Genomic DNA, 23,206 nt, shown 5'->3' with positions numbered 1-23,206 from the left:
ATATTATGACGCAACATCGCACGTCTGGCAGCTAATGCTGCCCGCGAGATTTTGGCTCGTATTGAAGGGGTTAATAAGTCATTCTTATCTAAGATTTCCATTACCTTCATAATTCTATAGATAGGTCTCCTCTTTCCTTTCTTTGTTCCAGAGTTGGTAATTCTAATTGGGACAGTCTTTGTTCATATGTCATTTTGGAAAGAGTTTGTGCCAGTTTTGTTATTGCTCTTTGTATTCTTTCTAATTTCTTTATATTCTTTTTGGTACTGGGTGTCCATAGTGTTGCTACATACTAAATTTTGGTCTTATTAGTGTAGTTAGAATTTTTTTTCATCATTTCCTCATCCAAATAGGCAAATACCACTTTTATTGACCTCAATGAATTGTAGGTTTCTCAGACTATTTTATTAATTTGCTTATCCGGTGCCATGTCTTTGCTGATCATCACTCCAAGGTCTTTTTCCGAGTTTTTTTATAATCTCTCGATATTCTGTTTTTACTTTTTCCAAATTCCATTATACTACATTTCTTGATATTGAAGATTACTTTCCACTTTTGAGTCCATTTCCAGATCTTGTCCAAGTCTTGTTGTAATGAGCTGCAATCCTCCTCAGTTTTTACTTTCTTTAGTATTTTTGCGTAGTCTACAAAGAAATTCATATAACACTCCACTCCTTCATCCATGTCATTTATGTATATGGCAAACATGATCGGGGCCAGTACTCATCCCTGCGGGACACCACTTTTCATTTCTTCCCAATTTGAGAATAGATCTCTAATTACTACTCTCATTTTCCTTCCAGTCAGGAAGTCTTTCATCCATTCCAATAATTTTCCTCTGATTTGGATTCTGTATAGTTTTTTCTTCCAAATGTTTAACCCATCTATTTTTGACAATCTTTTCGCAAATATTGGCTACTGTGCTTGTCAGGCAGTCTGTAATTTGATGGGTCTTCCTTGTTTCCTCCCTTATAAATCGGTACAATGTTTGCATTCTTCCGGTCCTGTGGCACTTTTCCTTCTTTAAGTGAGAATTTAATTATATTGTATATTTCATTTGTTAATTCCTCCATGCATTCTTTCAGTATACAATTTGTAATTCCGTCAGGACCATGTGATTTTCTGACATCAAGGGTTTTGATTTGGTCGCTGATTTCTTTCTGTGTTACAATTATTTCTTTCATTGAGGGGGATATCTCTCTATTTCCTCACAGTTAGATGAGTTTTCTATTGTGAATACTGATTTGAAGTGGTTATTCATAATTTCAGCCATTTCCAGTTCTTCCATATATTCATATTTACCATGGTGCAGCTTTTCTATTTCTTTTTTATTCTTCAGCTTGCCATTAAATACCTGTAAAATAGTTTGGGTTCTTCCTTGCATTTTTCTGTTATTTTTTTTCATAGTTTCTCTTTTCATCTCTCTGTATTTTTAAATAATCATTTCTTAGTTTGATGTACATTAGCCATTTACTTGTTTTCTTGTATCTTTTCCATTTCTTCCAAGCTTTGTCTCTTTTATCCTTGGCCTCACTACACCTTTTGTTGTACCAGCTTTATATGTATGTTCTTTCCATTTGTTGTTCTTGTAAGTATTTATTCACTCCCTCATTATAAATTTCTTTTAGTATATTCCATTTCTCTTCTATCCCCGTTTCTTCATTTGCATTAGTCTTCCTATTCTATGTTTATGGTATGAAGGAGGTTGTGTTTGGCAGCATAAACAGAAGCCCAATGTCATCGCACATTCCATCAAGTGATACTGGGTGACCTGGAGCATTATCTAGGAGTAGGAGGATTTTGTTTGGGATGCCCTTCTCTTGTAGGTATGCCCGAACCTCCATCAGAAAACAATGGTGTTGCTTGTCCATGCTTTTACATTATGCATCCAGAACACTGGCAGTAAGTTCTTGTTGCATCCCTTAAGTGCTCTGGGGTTAGTAGACTTATAAATAAAGCCTGGCTTGATGGTGTGGCTAACAGCATTAACACAAAGGATGAACCCCTTCACTCTGGGCCAAAATCTCGTGGGCAGCATTAGCTGCCAGACGTGCGATGTTGCGTCATAATACTCGCATTATAAAAAATAAAGTCACCGCTGTATTAATCGTTTTCTCTTTCACCCGTGAATTTTGATAACCATAGAAAATATGATGAAGCCAGTTTACAGTGTATGGGGGTCACACAGGTACTACAATAGATATAATCAAGACGCAGACGTTGTCATCCTTGCGTACCCACTTGCTCCTCATGACGCCTACGTAGGCGTCACCGTATGGAAGGGGTTAAGGTGCATCGGTCCTTTGCAGCTTTGAACCCTGGTGCACTCTTCTCCTTGGCGACAAAGGTCCTGGTAGGCATCTTCTTCCAAAAGAGACCTGTTACATCCATATTCCATACCTGCTCAGGCCTGTATCCCTATCTTTAACCTCTTCACTCCGGGGCACATCGCACATCTGGCAGCATTAGCTGCCCGACGTGCGATGTTGCATCATAATAATCGCATTATAAAAAATAAAGTCAGTGCTCAATCGTTCGTTCTCTTTCATCCGTGTATTTTGATAACCATAGAAAATTGATGAAGCCAGTTTAGAGAGAATGGAAATTACGTAGGTATGACTACAATAAATATAATCAAGATGGTGATGTCGGCATCATCGAGTACCCACTTGCTCCTCATGCCGCCTACGTAAGCGTCACCGTATGGAAGTGGTTAATAATTTTCTTCATAGCACCTGGGAATGCAGCTGCCAAAATGTGATCTGTCAAACCTGATTCCCTGCACATTTTCAAATTGTGCAAGAAAAACTACCTCTCGAATCTGTCAAACCATCCTTTACTTGCTAAAAATTCAGACTGGGTGGTGGCATGATGCTAGCCTCTGCAATGGTGCTAGCCTCTGCACTGGTACTAGCCTTATCACTCATTACTATGTCATACAATGCTCCCTTTGCACGAATTGCATTGCTATCAATTGGATTGCCTTTTTTGTTCTGGTCTGTTATCCACAATCTGTCAAACCATCCTTTACTTGCTAAAAATTCAGACTGGGTGGTGGCCTGATGGTCTGGTGCTAGCCTCTGCAATGGTGCTAGCCTCTGCACTGGTACTAGCCTTATCACTCATTACTCTGTCATACAATGCTCCCTTTGCACGAATTGCATTGCTATCAATTGGATTACCTTTTTAGTTCTGGTCTGTTATCCACACATATAAAGCAGATTCCATCTAAGATAGAGCACTGCATCTTACCTGCGACACTTGCTTAGCGGAAGGAGCAGCAATAGATGCCAGTGCTGCCCTAATGTTGGCCTCATTTTTCTTTATTGAACACACTGTGCTCTCATTTACATAAAATACCTTTCCAACAGCAGAATTGCTCATATTACCCACCCTACACTTGTCTAGCAACTTCACTTTCTCAAAATTCATAACTTTCTTTAATCTTTTTGGTGAAGATTTGTCACGAGAGGTTGGTGCTTGCTTGAGGGCTATAGTTCACCACACACAACACGTGAACTGGAGGACACACAAATACACACAGAGTTATGGCAATCAATTCGAGCTGATCAAACTGCCACCTGGACAAACAAGACAATGACTGAGACAGAATGGTGGACTGGCAGGTTGATGGTGGGGGTATGAGGGAGGGAGGGAGGGTAGTGACGCAGTGATAGGATGCTTAGTTATTTTTTCGCCCAAATTGTGGTGGTGGACTGGCAGGCTGACATTGGGGAGGGGGGATGAGGGAGGGAGGGTAGTGATGCTGTGATAGATTGCTGTTATTTTTTCATGTGAATTTTAGTAATTATGTCTGTAATGCTGGAAACTCATGAATGTGCAAACTCACAAATTTTGAGGGTCTACTGTAACACAAAAAAAAAAAAATAAATAAATAAATAAAAATAAATAAATTAATAAAAAATGATAATAATAAAACAGGAGGAATACAAGGTAAATTACTAAGCTGGATGGATTTTTCATGGTAGGAAAATGATAGTGCTCAGAGAAAAGAATTCAACTTGGGAGGTGATAAGTGGAGTTCCACAACGATTGTTATTGGCTCCAATAATATTTGCTATTTATGTGAATGACATGGATGAAGATGTGGAATGTTACATGAGCTTTTTTGCAGATGATGCTAAATTGCTGAGGAAAGTGAATACTGAAATGTATTGTGAATCACTACAGAGGGACCTAAACAAGGTTTGGAAATAATAATAAAACAGGAGGAATACAAGGTAAATTACTAAGCTGGATGGATTTTTCATGGTAGGAAAATGATAGTGCTCAGAGAAAAGAATTCAACTTGGGAGGTGATAAGTGGAGTTCCACAAGGATTGTTATTGGCTCCAATAATATTTGCTATTTATGTGAATGACATGGATTAAGATGTGGAATGTTACATGAGCTTTTTTGCAGATGATGCTAAATTGCTGAGGAAAGTGAATACTGAAATGTATTGTGAATCACTACAGAGGGACCTAAACAAGGTTTGGAAATGGAGCCAAAAGTGGGAAGTAGACTTCAACATAAAGAAATGTAGCATAATGGAGTTTGGAAAAAAGTAAAAAAGGAATATCAGGACAATATAAAATTGGAACAATGGCAGTAAAGAAAGTGGTATCTGAAAAAGAAGACCTGGAAGTAATTATCTCAAATGACATGTCCCCTAATAAACAGATCAACAAAATTACAAGAGAATTTTACAACTTGCTATGATCAATAAAGGTGTCTTTTACCTATTTAGACAAGGAAATGGTAAAAAAAAAAAAATAGTCACAATAATAAGGCCTAAACTGGAGTATTCTGCAACACTTTGGTCACCCAGTACCAAAAAGAATATAAAGAAAATTTGAAAGAATCCAGAGAGCAACCACAAAAATGTCCCCAATACTTTCAAACCTGCCATATGAGGAGAGACTGGCTAAAATGAAATTACAGACTTTGGAACAAAGAAGAGAAAGAGGCAACCTGCTGACCATTTACAGAATCATGAAAGGCACAGTCTTTGATAGAGAGGACTTACTAAATTGTGATAAAAGAAATACAAGGGGACATGATAAGAAACTCAAAAAGGATAGTTATAGAAAAAAAAAAAAAAAAAATCCACACAGAGTAATGGATATCTGGAACAAACTAGATAAAAAATTGTGTGTGCAAAAATTAGACACAAATTTAAGAGCAAACTAGACACTACAAGATACAAAGATGGGATACCACAACAATAACTCCCCTTCCCAAAAGATACAACTAGGTAAATAAAAATATCCTAAAGTTTGCATACTTCTGATTAACATTTTTGCCTGAGTAAAAGGTTGACTTAAGTGCACATATACATATTGATACTAACAAAAATTAAACATGAAATTACAATACTAAACAAAATCTTTTACAAAATAGACAGAATCACACATAAACACCTTAACAATAACAAACTCTGCAAGGAGCTGAATGCTGATTTTTGTTTACTGTACCTCAAACTTGTCCCTTTTGTGTGGTTTGGCAATGATTGCCAGGAGTGTGACAAGGACTCGAGATGTACGAGAAACAGTAGTTGGTGCTGGGTGACGCAACCCTTTCAGCAAGTGACCCACTAGAGCGAAGTGGAAATTTGCTGCAAAAAAGTTGTCGAAAAAAAAAAAAAAAAAAAAAAAAAAAAAAAAAAATGGGGGGTGGGTGGGAGAGGAAATATGTGGAAATTACATTCACATCTTCAAAAAAATTGAGTAATGTATCTAAAATACATATATATAGACACATACTAAAAGATCCCTTTCCTGTTATGACGGGGTGGCCCAACCAAGGCAACCCCTTACCCATTCCCCACCCATTTACTGTCCCTCTTATCTTAGTTCCTTGTGAAGCTAAAGTAATGGGAACAACACATGTCAGTAAATCTACAACTACAATAATGTACATTTTGTATCTTATCAGCTATTACATGCAAAGTGAGGTGGTCAGACAAACATCCATCCATATACCAAGGGAGGTAGCCAAAGCCAAAAGTTTACCCACTTCCACCCATTTCATCCCCACCCATTCCACTCCCATACACCACCCTTTCCTCCCTCTTATCTTAGCTCCTCATGGATGACAGGTCATCTCTGTACCTTGCCCACTGCCCTGGACCAGAGACAAGGCAGCAAGACACAGCACATCCACAGCAAGGTCGCGTCACTTAATTGGTGACCCCCCCCCCTTCATTCCCTCATGCAGAAAAATAGAAGATGAGGTCAAATCCCTTTGAGCTGCATCAAAATATCATTCACATATAACCATTCCCTAAACACCCCTCCATACCCCACCCACACCCTTCCTTGCATCACAGTATGATCTATACACAGCCTTCCTCCACACACCCTTGTCTCCTGTCTTCTCACTTCCTTGCTCAACAGACATTCCCCACTTGTTCAACACCCCTTTCACCCTATACATCCATCTCCTCAGTTGCCCCCTCATGTTCACTCCAGCCACCTTTGCCTTCCACACCTCTTTTACTAACCTTTCTGTGTTAAAAATACTCCAAAAATCTTTCATCAATCATATCTGCCATCTTTTCCAACCCAGCTCTCCTCACCTCCTCATTTCTCACTCTATCCAACTTTGTAATCTCTACCATACTTCTCAAATATTTCATCTCAAACACATTTAAACTTTTCATTTCTGCCTCTCTTAAATTTCATGTTTCTGCCCCATAGAGTGCTGTCAGCACAATCACCACTCCATATTCCTCTTTGCATCCATTTCCAAATGCCAATTTCTCATTATATATTTTAATCCTCGAAGGCACTTACTTGCTTCTCTCAATCTACAATTTACCTCCATCTCCACTCCTCCCTTTACTGCCACATGCAACCCCAAGTACCTAAAACTATCTGCTTCCTCCAGCCTTTTTCCTTTAGGACTTACTTCCAACTCACTGCCATCCTCTCCCCTTGTACATCTCATCATATTACTTTTAACTACTACATTCAACTTTCTCCCATTGCATATATTCTCAAACTGACAATAACTCCCTTAATTCCCCCTCTGACCCTGCCAATGGTGCAATGTCATCAGCAAAGAACTGACTCACCTCCCACCTTTCTCCATATTCTTTAACTATCTCCAATCCCCTGTTCATTACCCTCACATTTACCTCCCACACCACCCAATCCATGTACCGTATTTTTTGGACTATAAGGCGCGGGCAAAATCCTTAAAATCGGCCAAAATCAGGTGGTGCGCCTTATCGTGAGGTGCGCTGTATGTGTGGATTCAGTGCAAAAAAAAAAAAAATGCCTCGGACACTGATGTACTATTTTGACACATTTCGTAGCTAGCCTGCCGACGGCAACAGTGCATAGTCCTAGCAAAAGTTACAACCAAGTTATAACCAATATGCATGTATCTTGACAAGAAAATTGCGAAAACTTCGACAGTTTCTGAGTCCATGCCACCGCATTCATTCACGCTATTATGGCTATGACATGATAGCGTCCACAACACAGACAGCCATTTTGCATTGGTCTAGTCTCGCTCCACTCAGACTGTAGTCATTTGGGTATTCTTTTAGTTTCGACCATGGGCGCAATATAGCAATAAAAAATTAATTATTAATTTTGTAAATTAAAATGTATCAACATAATATGCAATTTTGTGGGTGGAAATGAAAATAAAAAATGCCTTGCTACAAGCAAATATGCTAATGAATGAAGTCGGTAGCATAGGATCGGGACGCCATCTTGTCTCGGTACTTCCGACAGTACCTCGCCAGGTAAATTTTCTTGAAGGGATGTTATGGAGAGGAGATACATGCATTCCTTCAAGCTGCAAGAACTTTGTATACCCCGCAAGGTGAGAGAGTGGTTGAAAAGACCGCCAACGTCTCTCACGACGACGACAACGAGGACGATCCGGATGACATTTAATTTGCAGTTAATGATTTATTAAACACAGGTTAGGTTAGGTCAGATGAATTTATCATGCCGACATCCACTCGATGTCGGCATCTATCATAACAAACATGGCGTACCATTCATCCGACACGACTTCGTTACTTACGAAATTTGGTTAAGCACCTATTTTGTTTTTTATTTCCGCTCACAAAATTGCATATTACGTTGATATATTATAATTCAAAAAATTAATAATTAATCTACTATTACTATATTGCGCCCATGGTCGAAACTAAAAATTTACCTTCATTTGTAATCCTGTGTTTTTAAGTGAATATAGAATTCCGGGAATAAAACTGCTAATGTTGGTTTAATTCCCCACAATTCTCGTAATGTGTTTATGTTGTTTTTTAGGGGCATTGGCAGGGTAGACCGTCCATGGAGGTGGTCTGATTTCACTGACCAAAAAAAAATATATATATATACATACATACATACATATACCAAGGCTTTTTCCCCCTTTCAAGGGAGGTAGCCAAAAAGGGAAAGGCATAAAAACACTCCCACCCATTTCATCCCTAAATACACTCCACACCCCTCCCACCCTCCCTCTCATCTGAGCACCTCCTGGATGACGGGTCATCCCTGCACCTTGCCCACTGCCCTGGGTCAGAAGCAGTGTCGCAAGACACAGCACATCCACAGCAAGGACGCTTCATTTAATCGGCGACCCCCCCTCTCCGTCCCCCCTTGCATATAAGGAGAGGACGGGGAGAAAATCCCTTCAGGCTGCGTCAAAATTTACTCACACATACTCCCCACCCCCAGCCCATTCCTCCTCATGCAATCACAACATCATCCATATACAACCATTCTCCACTCACCTCTGTCTTCCGTCCTCTCCCTTCCTTCCTCAACAGACATTCCCCTCTTTCCCAAAGCCCCCTTCACCCCATCCATCCACCTCATCCTAGGACGTCCCCTCATGTTCACTCCCTCTACATCTGCCTTCCATACCTCTTTTACTAGTCTTTCTTCACTCATTCTTTCCATGTGTCCAAACCATCCTAATATTCTTTCATCAACCCTATCTCCCAGCTCCTTTTTCACCCCTGTTCTCCTCCTCACCTCCTCATTTCTCACTCTATCCAGACTAGTAACCCCCACCATACTTCTCAGACACCTCATCTCAAACACATTCAAACTCCTTCTCTCTTCTTCTCTTATGTTCCATGTTTCTGTCCCATACAGTGCTGTTGGCACAATCACTCCTTCATACAGTCTCCTCTTCGCATCCATTCCCAAATGTCTATTCCTCATTACACTCTTCAATCCACCAAGGCATTTACTCGCTTCTCTCAATCTATATTCTACCTCCACCTTCACTCCACCTTTTCCTGCTACACTTGCACCCAAGTATCTAAAACTATCCACTTCCTCCAGTCGCTCTCCCTTAATGTTCACTTCCAGTCTATTGCCACTTTCACCCCTTGTACATCTCATCACCTTACTTTTACCCACATTTATCTTTAGCTTTCTTCTATCACATACTCTCCCAAACTCTGCCACCAGCTTCCTCAATCCCTCCTCCGACCCTGCCACAAGCGCAGTGTCGTCCGCAAACAACAGATGGCTCACCTCCCACTTTTCTCCATTTTCTTTAACCATCTCCAATCCCTGACCCACTACCCTAGCATTCACCTCTCGCACCACCCCATCCATGTATAAGTTGAACAGCCAGGGCGACATAACGCATCCTTGACGAAGTCCCACCTTTACTTCAAACCACTCACTCTCTCCATTTCTAATCCTGACACAAGCTCTACTACTCTCATAAAAACTCTTGACAGCTCCCAGAAGCTTTCCTCCTATCCCATTCATCTGCAAAACCTCCCACAGTGCCTTCCAGTCTACCCTATCATAAGCCTTTTCCAGATCCACAAAAGCCCAAAAAACATCCTTCCCCTTTCCTATAGCTTTCTCACATATCTGTCTTATCACAAAGATCTGATCTACACAACCTCTACCTGTCCTAAATCCACACTGTTCCTCACCAATTACTCCTTCTGTTCCTCTCCTAATCCTCTCAATCAAGATCCTCCCATAAGCCTTCCCTACTACACTTAACAGGCTAATCCCTCTGAAACTACTACATTCACACTTGTCCCCTTTTCCCTTGTAAAGAGGAACTATACAGGCACTTCTCCAGTCCTCCGGTACTCTACCCTCTCTCCAGTATATATACATATCATTATTTTTGTAATTTTGCTAAATCCCAACGGATTTTTCTCATTCAACAACAAAAATGTTCAGTTCTGAAAGCACTCACATATGCATGATTATCCGATGACAAGACCAGGTGCGCCTTATGTAAGGACGGGGAATAGCAAATTATGGGTGCGCCTTATGGTACGAAGCGCCTTATGGTCCGAAAAATATGGTAAACATTGAATAGTCATGGTGACATGACACACACCTGATGCAGTTCCAACTTTACCTCAAACCACTCACATTCTCCATTTCTAATTCTAACACAGGCTCTACTACTCTTGTAAAAATTCTTGGCTACCCTTAACAACTTTCCTCTGATCCCATATATCTGGAAAAACCACCCACAGAGCCTGTCATAAATCTTTTCCAATAATTCATATATACACACGTATACCAAGGACTTTTTTCTCCCCTTACATGGGAAGTAACTGAAGTCAAAGGCATAAATACATTCCCACTCATTTCATCCCCACACACTCCACTCCCATTTACCACTCTTCCCCTTTATTCTTGGCTCCTCCTCGTTGATGGGTCATCCCTGCATCTCGTCCACTGCCCTAGGTCAGAACCAATGTAACAAGACACAGCACATCCACAGTAATGCCACTTCATTTTATTGGCAACCCCACCTCATGATGAAAAAGAGAAGGGGAGAAATCCCTTCATGCTGCATATAAAGATCATTCACACATATTCCCTCACCCTTCCCATCTCCCACCCACATTCTTCCATGCATCACAGCATCATCCATACAAAACTATTCTCCACTCACCCCTATCTTTGGTCTTCTCCCTTCCTTTCTCAATAGACATTCCCCTCTTTCCCAATGGCCCTTTTACTCAATCTATCCATCTCATCCTTGGTTGCCCCCTCATGTTCAATCCATCCACATCTACTTTCAACACTTCTTTTACTAATCTTTCTTCACTCATTTTATCCATGTGTCCAAACCATTCCAATACTCTTTCATGAACTTTATCTCCCAACTCCCTTTCCACTCCTCTTCTCCTCACCTCATTTCTCATTCTATCTAGCCAAGTACATACATATACCAAAGGCTTTTTCCCCTTACAAGGGAGGTAGCCAAAATACAAAGGCATAAATTAAACTCTCACCCATTCAAACCCCACATACTCCACTCCCATCCACCCACTTCCCTCCCTTTTATCTTGGCTCCTCCTGGATGATAGTTCATCCCTGTATATCACCCACTGCCCTGGGTCAGAAGAAGTGTTGAAAGACACAGTACATCAACAGCAAAGCTGTTCCATTAGATCAGCGACCCCCCTCTCTGTCCCCTCATGTAGAAATGGAGAAGACAGGGAGAAATCCCTTTGGGCTGCGTCAATTTATTTTTCACACATACTCCTTCAACCCCTATCCCCCACCCACTCTCCCTCATGCATCACAGCATCATCCATACACAACCATTCTCCATTCACCCCTATCTTCTGTCCTCTCCTGTCCTTTGTCAACAGGCATTCCCCTCTTTCTCAATGCCCCTTTTACTCCATCCATCCATCTCATCCTTGGTTGCCCCCTAATGTTCAATTCTTCCACCTCTGCCTTTCACACCTCTTTTACTAATCTTCACTCATTCTTTCCATGTGTCCAAACATCCCAATACTCTTTCGTCAACCCTATCTCCCAACTCCCTTTTCATCCCGTTCCCATCCTCACCTCCTCGTTTCTCACTCTATCCAGCCTAGTAACTCCTATCATGCTTCTGAGGTACCTCATCTAAAACACATTCAGACTCCTCTCTTATGTCCCTTGTTTCTGCCCCATACAGTAATGTTGGCACTATCACTCCTTCATATGTTGGGAAGAAATGACAGTGATGGGTGGAGAATTCCTCTGGGGAAACATACTACTGGATATGACCATTGAATACACAATGACTCAGTGGGTAAAGGAAAATACCAGATACAGAAACAATGAGGAACCATCAAGACGAGACTTATTACTCATGCCATACCCTGAAATTATGGACAGAATTGATTACAAAACTCCAATAGGAAAGTGACCATGTACTAACAGAATTTGAACTAAAAGTGCAAATGGATTTGAGAATAAGAAACATATAAAAGGAAGACTAATGTACAATAAAACAGATTTTGAGAAATTCAGAAAATTCTTTCAAAACGTAAATGGGGATAACTTCCTAAATGAAGAAACGAAGATGGAAGAGAAATAGAATATACTAAAAGAAATTTACAATGAGGGAATAAACAAATATGTACCCAAACAGAAACAAGAAAGGGTATACATAAAATGTTTGTACAACAAAAAATGAAGAGAGGCTAAGGATAGAAGAGACAAAGCTTGGGAAAGATGGAAAAAAAGATAAATAATAATAATAACAATAATAATAATAAAAAAAAAGAGTAAATGGCAAACATAAATCAAACTAAGAAATGATTATGTAAAAATAGGCAGAGATGAGAAGAGAAACTATCAAAAAGATATGACAGAAAAATTTAAGGAACCTTAACTATTTTACAGGTATGTAAATGGTACAAAAAAAAACTGCACCATGGGAATTACGAATATAAAGAAGTAGAAATGGCTAAAATCAATTGAAAGTTGACAAAAATGTGAAGTAATAGAGATACCTCCCAATGAAGGAAATAACTTGACACAGAAGGAAATCAGAGACCAAATTAAAACCTTGATGTCAGAAAATCACATGGTCCAGATGGAATTGCAAAATGGATATTAAAAGAATGCATAGATGAGTTGACGGACAAAATATGCAAGATAATCACTCACTCAAAGAGGGAAAGGTACCACAGGACTGGAAAAATGCAAATATTGTACCAATATATAAAGGAGGGAACAAGGAAAATAAAAAACTACAGACCAGTCTCCCTTACAAGCATACATACATATACCAAGGCTTTTTCCCCCTTACAAGGGAGGTAGCCAAAAAGGAAAAGCAATGAAATCATTCCCACCCATTCCATCCCTCAATACACTCCACACCCTTCCACCCTCCCTCTTATCTTAGCACCTCCTGGATGACGGGTCATCCCTGCACCCTGTCCACTGCCCCGGGTCAGAAGCAGTGTCGCAAGACACAGCACATCCACAGCAAGGACGCTTCATTAAATTGGTGACCCACCCTCTCCGTCCCCACATGCATAAAAGGAGAAGGCGGGGAGAAATCCCTTTGGGCTGCGTCAAATTTTGCTCACACATACTACCTCACTCCCTCATGCATCACAACATCATTCATATACAACCATTCTCCATTCCCCCGTCTTCTGTCCTCTCCCGTCCTTCCTCAACAGACATTCCCCTCTTCCCCAAAGCACCCTTCACCCCATTCATCCACCTCATCCTAGGACGTCTCCTCATGTTCACTCCCTCCACATCTGCCTTCCATACCTCTTTTACTAGTCTTTCTTCACTCATTCTTTCCATATGTCCAAACCATCCTAATACTCTTTCATCAACCCTATCTCCCAGCTCCCTTTCCACCCCCGTTCTTCTCCTCACCTCCTCATTTCTCACTCTATCTAGCCTAGTAACCCCTATCATACTTCTCAGACACCTTATCTCAAACACATTCAAACTCCTTCTCTCTTCCTCTCTTATGTTCCATGTTTCTGCCCCATACAGTGCTGTTGGCACAATCACTCCTTCATACGGTCTCCTCTTAGCATCCATTCCCAAATGTCTATTCCTCATTACACTCTTTAATCCACCAAGGCATTTACTCGCTTCTCTCAATCTACATTCTACCTCCACCTTCACTCCTTTTCCTGCCACATTTGCACCCAAGTATCTAAAACTATCCACTTCCTCCAGTCGCTCTCCCTTAATGCTCACTTCCAGTCTACTGCCACTTTCACCCCTTGTACATCTCATCACCTTACTTTTATCCACATTTATCTTTAGCTTTCTTTTATCACATACTCTTCCAAACTCTGTCACCAACTTCCTCAGTCCCTCCTCCGATCCTGCCACAAGCGCAGTGTCATCAGCAAACAACAGCTGGCTCTCCTCCCACTTTTCTCCATTTTCTTTAACCATCTCCAATCCCTGACCAACTACCCTTGCATTTACCTCTCGCACTACCCCATCCATGTATAAGTTGAACAGCCAGGGTGACATAACACATCCTTGACGAAGTCCCACCTTTACCTCGAACCACTCACTCTTTCCATTTCTAATCCTGACACAAGCTCTACTACTCTCATAAAAACTCTTGACAGCTCCCAGAAGCTTTCCTCCTATCCCATATATCTGCATAACTTCCCACAGTGCCTTTCTGTCTACCCTATTGTAAGCCTTTTCCAGATCCATAAAAGCCCAAAAAACATCCTTCCCCTTTCCTATAGCTTTCTCACATATAAGCACAAGAGCAAAAATATGTGAAAAAGTTATCAAAAGTTGATGGGTTAAACATCTGGAAGAAAATAATGTACTGAATCCAAATCAATTTGGATATAGACAAGATCATGTACAACAAACTTGATCTGCTTCTACTCGAGACTAACAGAAATAATACAAGAAAGGGGTGAATGGGCAGACTGTTTTTCTAGATCTACAAAAAGCTTTTGATAGAGTACCACACAAAAAAACTAAAAAGAAAAATAGAATCAATAGGTGGCACCAAAGGAAAATTATTGAAATGGATGGAAGACTTCTTGACTGGGAGGAAAATGAGGCTAGTAATTAGAGACATATACTCAACCTGGGAAGAAATGATAAGTGGTGTCCTACAAGGTTTGGTATTGGCTCCAATCATGTTTGCCATGTATATAAATGACACAGATGTAGGTGTGGAATTATATGAACTTCTTTGCAGAAGACGCAAAAATACTAAAAAAAAGTAAGCACTGAGGAAGAGTGTGAATCATTGCAGACCTAGATAAAATCTGGAAATGGAGTCAAAAGTAGGAAGTGAACTTTAACATCAAGAGGTGTAGTAAAATGGAGTTTGGAAAAAGTAAAAATAGAATATCGAGAAATTATAAAATTGAAGAAGTAAAAAAAGTGAGCTCGGAAAGAGACCTAGGAGTAATAATCAGCAAAGACATCACCGGACAAACATATCAACTAAATGGTCAGAGAAACCTTCAACCTACTAAGGTTGATGAAAGTGGCATTTGACTATTTGGATGAGGAAATGGACACCCATTACAAAAAAGAATATAAAGAAATTAGAAAGAATACAAAGAGCAATGACAAAGATGGCACCAACTCTCTCCAAATTGACATACGATCAAAGATTGTCCAAATTGGAACTACCAACTCTGGAACAAAGAAGAGAAAGAGGAGATCTACTGACAATTTATAGAATCATGATAGGAACGAAAGTCCTAGATAACAATGATTTATTAAAGTGGGACAACAGAAAAACAAGAGGACATGAAATGAAACTCAAAAAGGATAATTATAGAAGAGATCTGAAAAAGAATAGCTTCCCACATAGAGTGGTGGATACCTGGAATAAATTAGATAATGCAACAGTGTATTCAAACACTATTCAAGATTTTAAGAGCAAACTTGATGCTGAAAAATACAAAGACAGGTCACCATGAACATAACTCCCTTCTCGTATAACACAACTAGATAAATATAATCTCCTCTTAGCATTCATACCCAAGTGTCTATTTCTCATTACACTTTTTAATCCACCAAGGCATTTACTTGCTTCTCTCAATCTACATTCTACCTCCACCTCCACTCCTCCCTTTCCTACCATATTTGCGCCCAAGTACCTAAAACTATCCACTTCTTCCAGTCTCTCTCCCTTTATACTCACATCCAGTCTATTACCACCTTCTTTCCTTGTACATCTCATCACCTTACTTTTACCCACATTTATCTTCAACTTCCTTCTTTTGCACACCTTCCCAAACTCTGTCACTAACTTCCTCAATCCTTCCTCTGGTCCTGCTACAAGCACAGTGTCATCAACAAGCAACAACTGGCTTATCTCCCACTTTTCTCCATTTTCCTTAACCATCTCCAATCCCTGGCCCAATACCCTTGCATCACCCCATCCATGTATAAATTGAACAGCCAAGCTGATTTAACACATCCCTGACAAAGTCACACCTTTACCTCAAACCCCTCACTCTCTCCATTTCTGATTCTAATACAAGCTCTACTACTCTCGTAAAAACTCTTGACTGCTCTTAAAAGCATTCTTCCTATCCCATATATCTGCAATACCTCCCATAGTGCCTTCCTGTCTACCCTGTCATAAACCTTTTCCAGCCTAGTAACCCCTACTATAATTTTCAGGCACTTCATCTCAAACACATTTAAAATCTTCCTCTTTTATGTTATGCTGTCAGCACAATCACCCCTTCATACAATCTCCTCTTAGCATCCATTCCCAAATATCTATTTCTCATTACACTTTTTAATTCCCAAAGGCATTTGCTTGGTTCTCTCACACTACATTCTACCTTCACCTCCACTCCTCCCTTTCCTGCCACAATTGCCCCTAAGTGTCTACAGCCATCCACTTCCTAGTCTCTCTTCCTTAATATTTTCTTCCAATTTGATACCATCCTCTCCCCTTGAACATCTCATTACCTTACTTTTACCCACATTTATCATCAACTTCCTTCTTTCACACACCTTCCCAAACTCTGTTACAACCATAATCCCTCCCCTGCTCATACCACAAGCAGTGTCATCAGCCAACAACTGGCTTATCTCCAACTTTTCTCCATTTTCTTTAACCATCTCCAATACCATTGCATTTAGCTCTTGCACCAACCCATCCATGTATAAATTGAACAGCCAGGGTGACATAACACAACCCAGGCAAAGTCCCACCTTTACCACAATCCACTTACTCTCACCATTTCTAATTCTAACACAGGCTCTATTACTCTTGCAAAAACTCTTGACTGCAATTAACAGCTTTCCTCCTATCCCATATATCTGCAATACCTCCTTCAGTGCCTTCCTGTCTAACTTGTCATAAGCCTTTTCCAAATCCATAAAGGCCCAAAATACATAAATGACATTTCCTAAAGGTTTCTCACATATATGCCTTACCACAAAAATCTGATCCACACAACCCCTACCTGTCTGAAATCCACTGTTCCTTTTTTAATCTTCTCAATCAAAACCATCCCAACTACACTCAACAAACTGGTCCCTCTGAAACTACTACATTCACACTTGTCTCCTTTTCCAATGTAAAGCATAACCATACAGGCACTACTCCAGTCCTCCAGTACTCTACCCTCTTTTAGACAAACATTAAACCTTACCAGCCAGTCCACCATCACTGTACCTCCCTTTTCTTAAACACTGCATGACACCCATCAAACCCAGGTGCCTTACCTACTCTCATCATTTTAATAACTTTCCTTATTTCTCCTCCATTTTCCTCATTCATCACTGTTATTTTCTTAGCACTTCCCACTGCAACTACCTTTCCCTCCCTATCCTCTTTCACATTTAGCAACTCCCTTAAATACTCTGCCCAGCTTCTTTTTACTGACATTCTCTTCAATCTATCATTTACCTTTTCTTCTCTACTTGATATGCCTCCTCTTCCTCTCTTAATTTCCTTCCAATTTTTTTTTTATTACTCTCAAAATTTACTGTCATACTATCCCATTTCACAGTTGCTCTCCTTTATCTTATGCTTTATTTCTCTTCTCTTTTCTTTGTACTTCTAACATAATTCTCTCGTCCTGTTTTGTAACCAATCTGTGAATGCCTGTATCTTCTCTTCCATAACCATATTTCCTTCATCATCCCACCACTCACTACCCTTCCTTCTATTTCCTTCTGTCCTCCTTGTTCCACACACCACCTTTGAATACCCTGCAACTCCCTCCTTGAAGCATCCTCATTCATCCTGCACTCATAGTTCTACTCTACCCTTCACTCCCTCCCACTCTTCTCTCAGCTTCTTCTTGTACTCTTCCTTTTCTTTCTCATTTAAGCAGTTTACTCTAAGTACCTCACTACCTTCTGTCCTTTCTCATCTTTCTCCATCTATCTTCCACTCTCGACTTACCTTCCACCAAAAAATTATCTGATATGCCACCACTCTCTCCCCTATGAATATGTACATCCAGAACTCTCCTTACTCCTATCCTAGTTATCATAGTCTATTAAAGCCCTATCTACCAAACTTCCATCCACCACAGTATTTGCTATCATCAAATCCCTTTCTAGACACATCTTCACCATCAGTTTTCCACCACAATTTTTTCCTGACACTCCACACTTCCTAACCATTACATCTATTGATTCGTCTCCTACCCTAGTATTGAGATTTCCCAGTACCACTACATTGACATTACTACATAAATCCTCTATGCACTCATTTAAATCTCTCTCAAAAAAATCCCTTTCCTCTACACTCTTCTCACTACCATGTCCCTTCCCAGTTTTACCTTCATCCACATTAGTCTTAAAGAAACCTCCTTCCACTCCACCACACACTTACCTATCTCGTCACTTACTAGTACAGCCACCCCTCTCTCCCTCGTCCTCTCTTCACTCCTGACACCCTCCCAACTACACTCCCAATCTCAAAATCTCCCCTCCCTTTGAACTTAAGTTTCATTCAATGCCAACACATTTTTCTTCTCACAAACATATTGCCTTTCTCTTCCATTTTACTCTCATTTGTACCACATCCACCCACATTAAAAGACCAAAACCTTAGGGTTCTGGTTGGAAAATTCCTCCCAGACCCTCTTATGCCTCTGATTTTTTTTTTTTTTTTTTTTTAGGGGCTAAAGAGATTAGAATGCCTAGTCTTATCATCTGGGGTGCTGACTGCATGTTATTCTGGGGTTAAAATCTGACCAGTAGCATGCAATGGATACTTTAGAGTCTATATGGGGCACCCCTATGGACCAGAGCCACACATCATTTTGTCTGTGATAGAGGAAATCTCTATTCATAGAGAAATGATGCTTCTTTATTATACTAAGACTGTCCCTCTGTTATGCTGTCATCCCATTTTTTATACTTCTCAGAATATTAATTTACTTTTTTGTCGAACCCTGTGGTAGGAAAGAAAGAATAATGTCACCGAGTATTCCCACTCAAGTTGTAAAAGGCAATAAAAAATACATAGAAGCCCAAAATACATCCTTACCTTTTCACTTTTTCACACATCTTACCATAAAAATCTGATCCATGCAATCACTACCTTTCCTAAACCCACATTGTTCCTCACCAATTACTCCCACTGTTCCTCTTCTAATTCTTTCAATTTAAACCCCATAAGCCTACCCAAGTATACTTAACGAACTGATCCCTCTGGAACTACTACATTTGTACCCTTTTCCCTTGTAAAACAGAACTATATAGGTACTCCTCCACCAATCTATCCTCCCTTAGACATGTATTAAACAATCTCACCAGACAGTCCACTATTACTGTACCTCCCTTCCTCAGACACTGCCATCTAACCCAGGTCCTTTACCTGCTTTTATCATTTTAATAACTAATTGTATCTCATCTTTTCTTATTTCTTGTCCATTTTCCTCATCCATCACAGTCATTTCCTTAGTGGTTCTCACTGCTACCACCAATCCTTCCCAATCCTCTTCTACATTTAGCAGTTCCCTAAAGTAATCTGTCCATCTTCCTTTTCCTGCCACCTCTTCTCTTATCATCCTTCCATTTTCACCTTTTACCTTTTCTTCTCTACTTGATTCGTCTCCTCTTCCTCTCTTTATTTCTTTCCAAAACATCTTTTATCACTTTCAAAATTTTCTTTCATGCTCTTACCCCATTTCACATTTCTGGGCTTTTATGGATCTGGAAAAGGCTTACAATAGGGTAGACAGGAAGGCACTGTGGGAGGTACTGCAGATGTATGGGATAGGAGGAAAGCTGTTGAGAGCAGTCAAGAGTTTTTACGAGAGTAGTAGAGCTTGTGTTAGGATTAGAAATGAAGAGAGTGAATGGTTTCAGGTAAAGGTGGGACTTCATCAGGAATGTGTTATGTCGCCCTGGCTGTTCAATCTATACATGGATGGGGTGGTGCGAGAGGTGAATGCAAAGGTAGTGAGTCAGGGGTTGCAGATGTTTAAAGAAAATGGAGAAAAGTGGGAAATAAGCCAGTTGTTGTTTGCTGACGACACTGCACTTGTAGCAGGATCAGAGGAGGGACTGAGGAAGTTAGTGACAGAGTTTGAGGTGTGTGAAAGAAGAAAGCTGAAGATAAATGTGGGTAAAAGTAAGGTGATGAGATGTACAAGGGCAGAGAGTGACAGCAGGCTGGAAGTGAGCATTAAGGGTGAGAGACTGGAGGAAGTGGATAGTTTTAGATACTTGGGTGCGAATGTGGCAGGAAAGGGAGGAGTGGGGGTGGAGGTAGAATGTAGATTGAGAGAAGCAAGTAAATGCCTTGGTGGATTAAGAAGTGTAAATGAGATATAAACATCTGGGAATGGATGCTAAGAGGAGGTTATATGAAGGAGTGATTGTGATAACAGCACTGTACGGGGGAGAAATATGGAATATATGAGAGGAAGAGAGGAGTTTGTATGTGTTTGAGATGAAATGTCTGAGAAGTATGATAGGAGTTAATAGGCTAGAGTGAGAAATGAGGAGGTGAGGGGGAGAATGGGGGTGGAAAGGGAGCTGGGAGATAGGGTTGACGAAAGAGTATTAGGATGGTTTGGACACATGGAAAGAATGAGTGAAGAAAGATTAGTAAAAGAGGTGTGGAAGGCGGAGGTGGAAGGAGTGAATATGAGGGGGCACCCTAGGATGAGATGGATGGATGGAGTGAAAGAGGCATTACAAAAGAGAGGAATGTCTGTTGAGGAAGGACGGGAGAGGACAGAAGATAGGGGTGAATGGAGAAGGGTTGTGTATGGATGAAGCTGTGATGCATGAGACGGAGTGGGTGAGAGATGCGGGGTGAGGAAGTATGTATGAGAAAAAATTTGACACAGCCCGAAGGGATTTTTCCCCATCTCCTTTTCTGCATGAGGGGACGGAGAGGGGGGTTACCAAATTTATGAGGCGGCCTTGCTGTGGATGTGCTGTGCCTTGCAACACTCCTGACTCAGGGCAGTGGACAGGATGCAAGGATGACCCGTCATCCAGGAGATGCCAAGATGAGAGGGAGGGAGGAGGGTGGAGGGAAGTAGAATATGTAGGGAATGGAATGGGTGGGAGTGGTTTCTGTGCCTTTTTCTTTTTGGCTACCCCCTGTGTAAGGGGAAAAAATACAAAGAGCAACAACAAAGTTGGCACCAACACTCTCCAAATTTACATACGATCAAAGATTGTCCAAATTGGAACTACCAACTCTGGAACAAAGAAGAGAAAGAGGAGATCTACTATTTATAGAATCATGAAAGGAACGGAAATCCTAGAGATGATTTATTAAAAATGGGACAACGGAAAAACAAGAGGACATGAAAAGAAACTCAAAAAGGATAATTATAGAAGAGATCTGAAAAAGAATAGCTTCCTACATACATTGGTGGATACCTGGAATGAATTAGATAAGGAAACTGTGTGCAAACACTATTCAAGATTTTAAGAAAAAACTTGATACTGAAAGATACAAAGATGGGTCACCATGAGCATAGCTCCCTTCCTGTATAATACAACAAGGTGCAACTAGGTAAATAGGGATGGAAGTCCTTGATAGAGATGATTTATTAAAGTGGGATAGGAGAAAAACAAGAGGACATGAAAATAAACTTAAAAAGGATAGTTAATGAAGAGATCTGAAAAAGAATAACTTCCAACACAGAGTGATAGACATCTGGAACAAATTGAATGAGGAAGGAGTGAGTGCAAAAACTATACAAGAATTTAAGATCAAACTGGATGCTGAAAGATACAAAAGTAGGTCACTATGAGCATAGGTCTCTTCCCATAAATTACAACTAGGTAATTATAATCTCCTCTTAACATCCATTCCCAAAAGTCCTTCTCATTACATTTCTTAGTCCCCCAAGGCATTTACTTGCTTCTCTCAATCTACATTCTACCTCCACTCCTCCCTTTCCTATCACATTTGCACCCAAGTATCTAAAACCATCCATTTCCTCCAGTCTCTCTCCCTTAGTACTTCCAGTCTGCTGCCACTTTCTCCCCTTGTACACTCTAATCACCTTGCTTTTACCAACATTTATCTTCAACTTTCTTCTTTCGCACACTTTCTTCTTTTGGCTGAAAGAAGTGGACGTCAGCTGAAAGAAGTGGGCATCCCACCACTCCCAGCCCCGGCCCCGGCCCCGGCCCCAGCCACCGTTAGTTTTAGGGCGTCGTTACTTGCGGCGAAGGTCGAGGTGAGGGCGGTTCAAATCCTGCCACCAGCGAAGTTGAACCAAGGGCATGGTTCATTAAATTCCATGCTACAAAGCCCTATGTGAGGGGCACCGTCCTAGCCTCCCGACAAGGGGGGAGTGTGTGACGTTAAACCATATCAATCAATCAATATCTGATCATGCTACAAGCGCACTGTTGTCAGCAAACAACAACTGCTTTATCTCTCACTTTTCTCTATTTTCTTTAACCATCTCCAATTCCTGACCCATTACCCTTGCATTCACCTCTTGCACCACCCCAACCATTTATAAATTGAACAGCCAAGGAGACATATCACAACCCTGATGAAGTCCCACTTTTGCCTTAAACTCCTCACTCTTTCCATATCTGATTCTAATAGAGGTTCCACCACTCTTAAAAACTTGACTGCTCTTAACACCTTTCCTCCTATCTCATATATCTGCAACACCTCCTACAACACCTTCCTGTCTAACCTGTCATAAACCTTTTCCAAATCCATAAAAGCCCAAAAAAACATCCTTCCCGTTTCCTATAGCTTTCTCACATCTGTCTTACCACAAAAATCTGATCCACACAGCCCCTACCTGTCCTAAACTCACAATCTTCCTCACCAATTACTCCATCTGTTCCTCTCCTAATTCTATCAATCAAAACCCTGCCATTAGCCTTCCCATCTCCACTTAACCACTTCACTCCGGGACTTAAATCTCGCGGGCAGCAGCCAATGCCAGCTGTACGACGTGTCGTAATAATACTCGCATTATAAAATATAGTCACCACTTATATCG

General features: G+C 40.6%; 1 protein-coding gene across 1 annotated transcript in view; it reads right to left on the bottom strand.

Moving 5' to 3' along the window:
* Nucleotides 1-23,206, bottom strand: part of LOC143038025 (neurofibromin-like) — a 421,021-nt gene that overhangs the window by 101,875 nt on the left and 295,940 nt on the right. The window contains exon 46 of the mRNA XM_076206875.1: nt 5,478-5,617. Within this exon, the coding sequence (XP_076062990.1) occupies nt 5,478-5,617 (140 nt within the window). The remainder of the gene's footprint in view (nt 1-5,477; nt 5,618-23,206) is intronic.

This window comes from Oratosquilla oratoria, chromosome 23 (genome assembly GCF_046742065.1).
Source record: "Oratosquilla oratoria isolate Oo_2021 chromosome 23, ASM4674206v1, whole genome shotgun sequence".
Lineage (NCBI taxonomy): Eukaryota > Metazoa > Arthropoda > Malacostraca > Stomatopoda > Squillidae > Oratosquilla > Oratosquilla oratoria.
This window is presented reverse-complemented; position numbering and strand designations above follow the sequence as displayed.